Source organism: Apostichopus japonicus, chromosome 3 (genome assembly GCF_037975245.1).
Source record: "Apostichopus japonicus isolate 1M-3 chromosome 3, ASM3797524v1, whole genome shotgun sequence".
Classification (NCBI taxonomy): domain Eukaryota; kingdom Metazoa; phylum Echinodermata; class Holothuroidea; order Aspidochirotida; family Stichopodidae; genus Apostichopus; species Apostichopus japonicus.
In genome coordinates, this window is record NC_092563.1 from 12,168,845 (window position 1) to 12,181,269 (window position 12,425).

Consider the following 12,425-nt stretch of genomic DNA (forward strand, 5'->3'; position numbering starts at 1 on the left):
ACCACTTCAGTATTAAAGTAGGACTTAAAAGCATCACAGTCTAGCTAAGATTACGTACTAGCCCTAAGCAAAATACAAAGACATTTGAATGTGAGTCAGTGTTGCGCATGGACTTCTGTTGTTTCTGCTAGAAAACAAAAATGTCTGGACGACCTATTATATAGAAAACAGTAGAGATACACGGTTATTGCTTAACCTGAATATATTGGTTACCGTGTAAGGAACAGGGAATAATGTACTCACTAGTATATACACACACACACACACACATATATATATATATATATATATATATATATATATATATATATATATATATATATATATATATATATATATATATATATATATATATATATATATATATATATATATATATACGTGACCATCAGAGAGCTGATCGGATAATCTAAGAGAAAATGCTTAAAATATGATGTAACAGGTTTTAACAGTCGTGGATCATGCAATGAAATCATAACAGATTATTCATTTTTTTTTTTTTCAGTATATTTCAAATCATTTTACAATTTGACGTAACACGTTCGCTTTAAGAAAGTCAATAATATGACCAACTAAACTTGACATTTCACGCAACAGTTCCTCAATCTTTCCTTTTCAAATGTGACATTGTTTTTTTGCTTTCCATATACACGTCCGAATAGCTCATGTTATTATATCGATCTCTAAGGTATGGCGTTTGATTTAAGAAAAGCAATGATATAACCGAATAAAATTGACATTTCAAGAAAAAGTTTCACAAACTTTTTCCAATTTTTAAAAAAAAATTGCTTTCCCTTCGACACTTCTGAATTGCAACTCTCATTGTACACCGATCTCTTAGGAATTTAAACCTTTAGTTGCTGGTTTCCTCTCATACCGACATAACACTTCCCAGCTCATTCTATTATGAATTGCCACAATCTGGTAGAATTTACTACTCCACCGAAACCACAACAGAAATGATGAAACTGGCGTGCGATTTTCAAAATACGATAAACTATTACATAACTTAGATACACCCGTATTTCTGCATTGGATTATAATTCGTTAATAACTCGTTAATCAGGAGTATTCAATTGTCAGTAACCGCATACATCTCTTAGTAAGATTGAGGGGGGCAGGGGGGGGGAGGTATCCAATGATATGTCAATATAATACGGTGTTGTCAGAATCATACATTATTCTCATGAAAGCAAATACTCAGTGCAGTGGCAGATCCAGGATTATACAGGGGGGGGGGGGGGAGTGACTGACCCATGGATCAGTGAAGCAAACCCCCATGTAGGGCCATTTGAATATCTCTTCCCCGAATTTTCTTCTTCTCATTTTACACATGAAATGATGCATTCTCATGCATAGTTATGCTATAAATTAGGTCTATAAATATATGTCTACATGCAAGGATGTGCTAATACCTACTCATTTTTCGTGTGAGGTAGTAGGGGGGGGGGGCTGTACACCCCACATACCCACTTCTTCCGGTGCCAGGCCTGGGTAGTAATGATTTTGTCAATGACCATTACCCGATAAGATCAATTTTTGTTTCTCATAACGAACAGTTTGCTAGTTTTTAGCCTCGACATGTAAAGTAAAGGGAGGATTTAATCCTAATTTTTCTTAGTCAATTCTTGTCCAGTATGAATCAGTTTTGTTAACCTTTACCATGCTTTAACTTTTATATCTCAAAATTGATTTCCTCATGTTTACATCTCCAAAAATTGCTCACAGAAATTGAATAAGGTCAAATTACACCATCCAATTACCTCACATCATAAAACAATCCTGAGTTTGACAGCCGAAATTTCGGTCTTAAATTTTGACCCTTTGTAGACTTTTCTATAGACTCTGTCAACAAGTGATATCATCACCACTTCAACAGCTCATACAGTCTTCTTTATAAATTTGATGTAGAAGTATACATTTTATTAACTAGCATAGTAGTGTCTTGCTCGTGACCTACTAATTCTGAATCATACAATAAACATAATATTAATAGTTCTCAAGTCCAAGGAAGTCAAAAAGTTAATTATGAGAAAATAAAATACAGGACAAAGGAAATTATTAGGACAGTGGACAGAGTAGTGTAAACTTGTAACAGGAGGAAGATGAGTAGACTTGCTTCAAGTCTTTTAAAAAAGCTGCAAGGCTTCACAATCTTACCATTAGAACCCTGATAAAAGTGGTAACAAACATTAGCCTCATACTAATAATAATTATCAGCAGTTACTTTTACGATACTTAGACAAACCACAAATGTGGGAGAAACCAGCAAGGGCTTATGGATTACAACTTACACGTCAGGTGGATTCCAATTCAACATTTTAACTCCGATTTGGAACCTTGTTAATTTAGAAAGTCATTTCAGATGGGAAAACCGTAGATTGCTCTTGGATGAAAACCCACCTTACTCTGAACCGGCCGGGTATCGAAACCGGAACCTCCCAATTGCTAAGCCTCATTGCTTCAAATGCCATCGCCTTTACCCACTCAGCAACAAAACTAGCCTCATTTCCCAAGATTTGTAGTAAGGAAATGTATGTACAACATATTGTCCTTAACATAGTCATAAATATATGAACTTGGACATATAAGATTGACTTATACTGACTGGAAAAAATTAATATCAGCAAAGTATGGCAGCTGCACTCTGCTTTGGGTTGTAATGTTATTATTTTATAATTTTTTTTTATCATTTGACTTAGCCTTATTGTATTCAACATATCTTGAAGTCCTTCAGCTAACTAAGAGATTCTAGCAGCTACTCCTAATTCTGGAGTTTTATATTTAATCCATGTTTTAAAATGTTGTGTCGCACAAAGTAAATGTAATGTTTTCATCTTTGCCTTTGCTACCCAATGAAGTTTCTGCCTGATTATATTTTTTCCCTATAGGGTGCTCTTGGTAGATTATAGTAATGTGCTAATTATTCATGTTCTTACATATCTCCTTTGTTGTTGGAAAATAACATCACTCCATTGTAGCAAGTTCAATGCAAAATGCAGTTTAAAGGGTGTGAAGACTAGTGCACAAAGAAACCTCTCATGCCGGTAATATGACTTGGTTTCGAATGAGGTGTAACAGAAGTGTTATACACCACCATCGATCCCAGAAAATACACACACAGCTTGCTACTGTCGGTAATTAGACACTATTGTACAGTCAATACATACAGCTGCGGTCAGTGCCCACAACACAGTGTACATAGCAGCCATGGACATCTCAGGTCTAGATAAAAGATAACAAGGTATCACGTTTCATTACTGTTTGCATTTTGTAGCGACAAGAAGAAAACTTTACTTGCAAGCAACGGAAAGTTTTTCAGAGCGCGGCACACGGTTTGGGGCGAGTCTTCAATGCCTTTAAGACAGGTCACAAACTTACAAACTCTATCAGTGGACCATAAGCACAATAAAGTCAGTAATATCCAAATGAAAGCATTCAGAATATTACTAAAGGAAACTTTCTGTTAAATCATTACAACCATCATTATTATTTTTCTATTTTAGAACCAGCTGGTGTCTGAGATGATTGCCATGGTTATTTGCTCATTATTACATATGATTGCTAGCCTCTAAGTCCTCTGAACTCAGAGCAGAATGAACAACACTATGTCATGTCGTGTCCAGTGCTGTACTTAATTTACCAATTTCAAATCTGCTTTAATTGTAGCCAACTCTCCAGAGCTAGGCAGCCATTATTTACCATAATTATATTTATTAATGCACATATCCATCAATATTAGATATGTTGAAAGTTTTAGATATTAATGATAACTGTATCTTAATGTCACTGATGACAAGCCACATCAGTCGGGGTTCTGTCAAAAATAACCTAATTAATAATGAGTATTGTCAAACTACTCAAAAACCCTACATCTATACAACCAATGTAAAAGGAATATCAAATAAGTTGATTCAATTCCACCAACAATTGAAAAATCATATGTGCTTACATCAAGTTTTGTTGTCGAAATTAGCATTTTTATCACATTCTTAACACCTCTATCAATTGTCATCTTCTCCTCTTGTCATCTTCATCCAATAATTCCTCATCAAAGTTGTTATTACCCTGCTCATCAAACTCTTCTAACCCGTCCTTCCCGTGACTTTCTACATTATACAGTCCTTTCACTCTTCCTTTTTGCCTCCTCTTGACAGAGTTTTTGAATTTGTCAATACTGCCCTCAATCGTCACCTCTGTGGTTAAGTCCAGCTTCTTCTGTGCTTGTAACTTCAACAGTTTGATCTGTGAATGTATTTCGTTTTGATTTAGTCCAAGTACTGGGTCTAACTCCCTTCTTACACCTGCCTCTACCTCTCCTTCTGGTCCAGGGGGTGTGTCCAACGAGGGTTCAGACCAGCTCTCTGTCTCCTCTGGTCCCCCACCCGTATCCTCAGCCGGAAAATCGGCCATTTCTAGCAAACGATCTACCTCTGCTTTCATAGCAGCAGTCTTTTCTTGCAAGAATGCTATTTGGGGGATCTTTCCCAGCACTCGATGGTTGATGAGTTCATGCCTATTGAGATAAAAAAATAATAGAAAATACTTGCATAAGAAAAGTGAGTGCATGTAACTGTGGAAAAATTCTGAAATAACTTTTGAAAGAACAAAGAAAGTGTTCCTTCATGTCTTTACTATACTGTGTTTTTCCATTTTCCTGTATAGGTCTGGTGGAGGGAGGGCTTCCTTTATGTTTTTACTATACTGTGTTTTCCCTTTTCCCGTACAGGTGTTGTGGGGGGGGGGGTGGGCGAGGTGTTCTTTTATGTCTTTGCTATACTGTGTTTTCCCTTTTCCCATATAGGTGTGGTGGGGGGGGGGGAGGGCGAGGTGTTCTTTTATGTCTTTGCTATACTGTGTTTTCCCTTTTCCCGTACAGGTGTTGTGGGGGGGGGGGAGGGCGAGGTGTTCTTTTATGTCTTTGCTATACTGTGTTTTCCCTTTTCCCGTATAGGTGTGGTGGGGGGGGGGGAAGGGCGAGGTGTTCCTTCATGTCTTTACTATACTGTGTTTTTCCATTTCCTGTATAGGTGTGGTGGGGGGGGGGAGGGCTGGGTGTTCCTTCATGTCTTTACTATACTGTGTTTTTCCATTTTCCTGTATAGGTCTGGGTGACAGAGGGGAGGGGTTCCTTTATGTCTTTACTATACTGTGTTTTTTCATTTTCCCCGTATAGGTCTGGTGGAGGTAGGGGGGGTGTTCCTTTATGTCTTTACTTTACTGTATTTTCCCTTTTCCCATACAGGTCTGTTGTGGGGGGGGTGGGGAGGTGTTCTTTATGTCATTACTACGATGTGTTTTTTCTTATCTAGATCTTAAGTGCAAGTGCATAACTGCTTTCAAATTCTTTTTATTTAGATGGCAGCAACAATATAGTACTATGCATGTACTGTATGTAAGCATCACACTCCAACTAGGTAAACTGGATAAAAGCACAAAATGTAAGGAATAAATGTGAGAACTACAGCCTTCATTCCTGTTTCAGCACAGTAAGATTAACCATACGACAAGGCTAGTTTGGATATTATACAAGGGATGACTCTCGGCCCTCTCAAGTCAACACCATTCTGAGCAATCTCCACATTCCAACCTCATTCTCTATCCCCCCCCACCCCCCTTTCCTTCCCCATAACTCCTACTTCACTGATACTGACAATTACAATGTAAGCCCAGTAACACTTGCATAGTGCCCTGAATCACTGACTATTCCAATTGGGACTACCAATCAAACACAGGGTTAGACAGTGGTGATTCAGATTTTATTCAAGTATTTCACCTTACCATATGAACAACCTCTGCAACATCTTGAAAGATCATACTCCTCAAGAAAAAATGAACTTTTCAAACTTTCAACTCATCAAGAAAACCGTTAATTTACTCAAACTTGAATTCAACCAGAAATGTTTGAAAACAGGTGAAAAGTACTCAAGTACAACAAGATTGGGAGAGGAAATCTAACACATCCCTTGCCCCCTGGTAAGATGGTTTACTTACTCATATTATGTCAAGAATAATGAGAAAATATGTCACAATATACATGTGTAGAAACATTACCCTCTAGATCAGGGGTTCCCTAACTGGAGTGCATGAAACCCCAGTGGGTGCGTGAGTCCATCCCAGGGGGTTCGTGAGACGTTTCTGAAAGTCAAACTAGAGTACTTTTTGTTGAACTAAAATCTAATATATCATATAATTTAGTAATGTACAAAAGTCGTACCTATAGACAAACTCTTTTCGCATTCCATAAGCATATGTTGCCATGGTAGTACCGTACCGTGCATGTGATAAATAGCTGAATTATGAAACAGACACAGGCTGCATGACTTGCTGAAGTTGGTGTATGCATGACAGTACGTTGTGAAGATAACAAGCTGATCTGATCTTGAAGTTTCCAAATAAATATTTGTTCGTCTCTTGGTTTTTTTTTCATTACAATAATACACTATGAACTTGATCTTTTACAAAGCATTGTAATGCGTGTTATAGTATAATAATGACTCAGATAGTGTCTCGAAAAGTTGGGGGTTCGTGAACAATTCTGACATCCACAGGGGGCTTGTGGGAGGATAAAGTTAGGAAAACCCTTCTCTACATAGTAATATCACTGTGGTGAAAAGTGTAACAATTCTGTACCTTATCTGACGGGCATGTGAATCTAAAGTAGTCTGTATCCTCTGGTCATCTTCGTGATTCCCACTAGCCTGCCAGTAAATTCTACAGGTGCTCATGTCCCCCGTCAAACGGACCTGGAAGAGAGATTTAACATATCGATTAGCCAACGCATTCCATTCAAGATAAAATAACAATATAATATCAAGATATAATGATATAATTTAGCTAATTATACTCCTAACGATGGGTTAGGCATTCGACCTTTAACATCTGAGATTTTGTTGGTAACGTAATCTTTGCAATAGAAGCTAACGAAGAACACATATTACGAACAATCTGCAATTACTAGAATGTAAGCAGAGCATCAAGGTGATAACTGAGGCCTGATTTTTACAAGTGTTTTTAAGACTATTAAAAATAACTTTCAACATCTAGCTGATGCACTTCTTGAACAAGGTCAACCAGCTTGTTGTCTCCAAGCCTTTCACTTTCTTAAGAAATTCACACTGGTCTATCTATCACTCAGTGTAATTATAGTCAACCCTTGCAAGGAATACATTACACTTCACACTTATATAAAATTCAAGCAAGAATAACTAAGATGTAAACTGTTTGTCCGTACAGTTGCATATGTGTAGAGTTAACTGTCATCTGGCTTATTTACATATATAATGTTACCTGTCTTCTAATATATATGTACAATAATATTTTATCTGTATACAGTTTAATTCATAAAGTATGGTCATATGTTATCTGGTATAGTTACCTATATATCATGTTACCTGTCATCTGGTATATTTACATGTTTGTATCGTAAGGTCATATATTATCTAGTATATAGTTTAGTACATATAAGTATGATCTTATTTTTTTTGTTATATATAGTTATATACGTAATATTACCTCTTACCTGTTAGTTACATACATTTCAAGTTACCTGATATCAGTGGCATAACCAGGGGGTTGAGAGTGGTTGGAGCACAGGAGCCTTAGGGGCCCCAAAGATAAAAAAGGTCACACAGCATACTATGTTCAAAAGTAACCTCAGTTCTCCTCATGTTACTTCGTAGAAGGCAGTTAGCCGCCCCCCCCCCCCACCCCCAAGTCTACTATTTACATTGGTTGGTAAAATTTTGAAATTTTCTTGTCCATTCTAACCAAATGTTTTGAGATATTGATCAGTTTAAATTTTTGAAGCATGTAAGCTAATATTAGCTGCAGTGATTTACAAAATCATCATTGTCACATTAAATTCATTCATTTTCCATGAAGAGGTATGTAAATGTAGAACAAAAGGATCTATTCTTCTCGGACAGGGTCGATAATAACCAAGAAAGGTAGGAGCTATGTTTGGCATATTTAGTAGTCAGTGTAAATACACCTTCCAAGAATCTCAAATTTCTCTGGAGCAACCTCAACTGGTGTTGGTTTAACAAATGTATTTACAACTGTGCAAACAAGTAGAATTTGCTTTTTTTTTATTATTATTATTTTTTTATTATTGTCATTTTTAATGAGGGTAGTCCTGCTCAGTGCAGAGCACTCCTTTTCATTTAATGTGATTGTTTCCAGCTTCATATTAACTGCAATGAAATTTGTTTTTTTTTCCTTGTGTATATCTTTGAGTAACATGGTCAAATATAAAAGCTGCAGGGTTTACTCCAAGCTTTGAAACATCGTTCAGGACTAGCAGCCCATGCCATTTGGTCATGCCATCTCCTCGGCCGTTGATGTGTCTCCCATTCTGACGTCATTTCAGTGGCCACCCCATAACTGACATGACCAATCCCACAGCTTACATCACCTCTAAATAAACTTACAAAATTATGTCCTCTGATGCAATAAAGACCACGAGCTGTTCTTTCCATCAAATGAGGTAAATGCTTAGACAAGCCAATGTTTATAATTGTTTGTAGATACTAGTCTTTTATCAACCTTACCCCAACGATGGACACCTGGAGATCTTGTAGCTCCTGACTGATAACGCCAGAGTTCATAATTGTTTGTACATACTAGTCTTTGATCAACCTTACCCCAACGATGGACACCTGGACATCTTGTAGCTCCTGACTGATAACACCAGAGTTCATAATTTGGTCCACATGCTCGTGAAGAATGGTATTATAGGTCTTCAGTTTAACACTTTCCTCTGGTCCCATCATCTTTGCACCTGTCCTTTGTCTGGGTGGATGATTCACCTACAAGTGTCAATGAAGCAGGGTATATTATGAGTGTGATTGACACTTACAACACACAGAATGGTTAAATACTGTATGTCTGGCATATAACAGGACCAAACAACATTGCAATATTAGCAACAGTACTTCCTCAAGGGAAACTTTTTCAATTTTTTTTAAGACTCACATGATGCATACAAACCAATTCTCTGAGACACCAAAGCATAACTAACTGCAAGGAGGGAATATACGAAAATGGTGATTTTTTTTTACAAAATACACATCCATAAGGAGCTGTAGAAGTACTGTAACAGGCTTTTCACTTTTCCACCTGAACTTGATTGCACATCTTACCCTTTTCACAGTTATTACTTACCATACTACCAAGCTGTGTGTGTGATACTGCATCAAAAGAATATTTGTGCCTGCATGAAGAAGATATAAATAAAAACAATTTTTCAGTCGTAACACCATCTATAATAAGAAGAGCTCTAACTTCTTTCCTACTCTCCACGAATGAAACTTGTAAATCTGAAATGGAAGACAATCAACCAAAGACATTGTAGGGCCATTGTCACTAACATGTGGCTATTACTATATAATCTCATATGCTGTAGATTTTATGCAAATTTATAGCATATGATTGATAACATTACCGACATTCGGGGTCTTCTTATCTCAGTATGGTGCGGTCCAGTCCTGTCCATAATATCCCGCTAGATGTACACTACTGTAGGACTTGTAGAATGTTACTCTTCCAAGTATAAAATTAATAAACTTGAAAAGCGTTCCTTCCATGTTATGGCTGAATTATACATGGAAAGTTAATTTCCCTTTGTGGATAGAGAAAGTTTGGTAAAAGAGATACAACTTCCCCTTCCCTCCATATCACCTTCCCAACCTCTGGCAAAGTAAATGAGTCAGCCAAGCAATTCATATTTAGTAAATATTGAATTTCATTAAAAGGAGCTGAATAGGTTACTAGTGTGTGAAGTTTATTATACACAATCTTACTACAATGTGCTCACTTGGAATGCAAGGAATCAAGAAGTACAAACTTACTTGTTTTTTTCCAGTAGCCTTTGTAAGTGTTTATCTACTTTTCTTTGCGGGGATCTGCGACTGTATGTATTGTTGCTGGTACAAAGGGTAGCTCTTGCGATGTCTTTGGTACTGTCCAACACTTTGATGTGACTAAATTTACATTGATTGGAGATCATGGTGAGGTGGCTGAAATGCCTGAGCATTTTGGCTAACATCAGAAAGTCTAAAAAGAAAAACAAAACCAATCCTGGGGAAGAAACAGACTGGTATTAGAAAATTTGCAAGGATTGTTCATCACTGTAAAACTAAAACCAAGTAGCACCTTCATTGCATATTATAGTACAGCAGACAAAAATAACATCAATATTTATATCTAAGAAACTCTGCTTTTTACATTAATCTTCCAAGTTTAATTGAATGAAAAGTTGGAAGCTACGTATGAAACGAGCAAACTAAATTTTGACAAAAGGCAATAGTATTTTCCTATTCGGACTTGCTCTTTTATACGTTAAACTGAACAACTTCTCCAGATGACCAGGATGCCAAATTGCTAATTATACATTTTAATGAGATGAAAACCCAATAATCAGTTTTAACATATGATAAAGATACCAACGGCCAAAATGCAAAAGAAAAAGAAGGAAATATTAAGCACTTTCCGGGAGTTGTTCATTCATCACAATCACTTCCATTTATACCATACCATAAAGATGATGGAAGGGTTATTGATGAAGTAAACTAAAAAATTTGATATGTTATGCACAATATGTATTACAGCATCAACTAGAACATTGACCACCAGTAAAATCATCTGACAGCAGACCAACTTTTAAGGATTTTTTGCTGGTTGTCCATTGGACAACATCAACATTATGATGAGATTTGTACTTCATTTCAATAGGAGTTCTAAAGCTGATTTTGCAAGGAAAGACCACATAAAACAAGTGAGCAGACACAGGTTCTGTGAAACAAACAACCTTTGTGCATCATTAGTGCTGTTCACCCAATTAAAATGCTACTTGACAATTATTACGGCCAGTGTTTCCTCTAAGAAATTTCCCATTGAGTCAAAATGGCTAATATCTGAACATTTGACTCACCGCCGTCCTGGGGGAGGGGTCTAAGGGGAGGGGTAAAATTCGGTGGCGAATTATTATATTGAACCAAAGCACAATCCGTCAATGTGTTTCGTGACTCTTCGCGATGTTACATTTTGCCGACAGTATTTGTACCAGGGGTGAAGCAAGGATTTTCAAAGTTGTGGACAAGACTATCTGAGTGGAGCGCCACCATCGGTTGGCGCGGAGCGTACAAGAACATTTTTGGTTTTACAAACCCCCCAGATGGCCGGAAACGGCCCTTCCAGAGTGTTCATTCTGGTTCCCTGGCCTCTTGGTAACTTGAGACACCTCATTCCATATCACTTTAAAACCCAAAAAACAAATGAGTTAAAATAGTACGTAATTCAATACTACATAATGTATTTAAAATTAGCAAGGTACATGTACAGAGTAAGCCAGTAACAACAGGCAACAAAGTGCTGCAGCTCTATTAAGTCTGTTAATCAACGATAAGTTTATTTGACTGTGGAATGTTTCTCAACTGAAATATTATCTGCGTAAACGGGTTCTTAACTAAGATCGGGTCCTAGTCATTAGTAGGAATCGCTTTGTGCATATTTATAATGGCACACATAGTACAGCTTTAATAATTCAATTGGTGAATTCATAGATATGAAAGTGTGTCACGGCAGTACAACACTATATTACGTATACAACGTAACCAAAGGTTAGCATATTTTACAATCGAAGCGTTCTCTTTCTGACATTGAAATGCTAATTAAAGTTGAAATGATTTACCACGCAGTAGTGGAACCCATACTAACAGTAAACTTAGTTTACCCATGTCTTAATCTCTTCTTGAGAAGTTGGCAATATTGGTTATTACATTCATAAAACATAAAAATGCACCATACTTCATACCTTCTTGTCTCCAAACGTCTTACAAGAGAAGCTGGTTACGAAAAAATTGTACCGAATTCAGGACTTTGGAGTCACCTGCACTGGAAATTACTGGGAGATAGCGATAATGTGTGTTACTGTTTACTGTTAGGCATGAAGACGCATACTCATGGTTGACCTGCCATATAAAACATGCGTCAAAACTTCGTATATCTAATAACATGGTTTTATAACTCCCAGGTCAGGCTGGCTATAGTGTGAGTTATCGTCATCATAATGTTGCTGTAAACACCTAAACACTTTTAGGCACACTATCCAGAATCTCCTATGGGGACTGAATCAACACCCAGAAGATCCCTTCGCAGTAGACCCCCACCCGTGACTATTCATGCTACAGTAAGAATGCATGAAAGCTGCATTGGACTATAGCTGAGCATCCGCGCTAAACATTCTTGTAGTTGTGTACTGTAGTTCCGAAACTGTAGATAAATTTTGCGCTTTCTGCTCTCACAGTTCCAGGCTAATATTGATCCCAAATGACCTCTGACCTCCACAAAAATATTCTTACATACAAATATAGGGTATGTGGAAGGAATATGCCCGTCTCAACCTTGAAATAGGCTATAGTACG

At 37.1% G+C, this 12,425-nt stretch overlaps 1 protein-coding gene across 3 annotated transcripts; it reads right to left on the reverse strand.

The window, feature by feature from the left end:
- Positions 1 to 393: 393 nt before the first annotated feature.
- LOC139963340 (uncharacterized) lies at positions 394 to 12,181 on the reverse strand. Of its 3 annotated transcripts, none has more exons than XM_071963990.1 (6): positions 11,891 to 12,181; positions 9,852 to 10,080; positions 9,166 to 9,214; positions 8,646 to 8,810; positions 6,634 to 6,746; positions 394 to 4,516 (listed from the first exon to the last, which is right to left on the reverse strand). In XM_071963990.1, the coding sequence occupies exons 1-6, from the start codon at positions 12,015 to 12,017 to the stop codon at positions 4,012 to 4,014; spliced, it is 1,188 nt and encodes a 395-aa protein (XP_071820091.1). In that variant the 5' UTR covers positions 12,018 to 12,181; the 3' UTR covers positions 394 to 4,011. The 3 variants fall into 3 exon arrangements, with proteins under 3 accessions (XP_071820091.1, XP_071820109.1, XP_071820102.1); XM_071964008.1 differs by having other exon boundaries at positions 9,852 to 10,056; positions 11,816 to 11,972; XM_071964001.1 differs by having other exon boundaries at positions 395 to 4,516; positions 11,816 to 11,972.
- Positions 12,182 to 12,425: the final 244 nt, after the last annotated feature.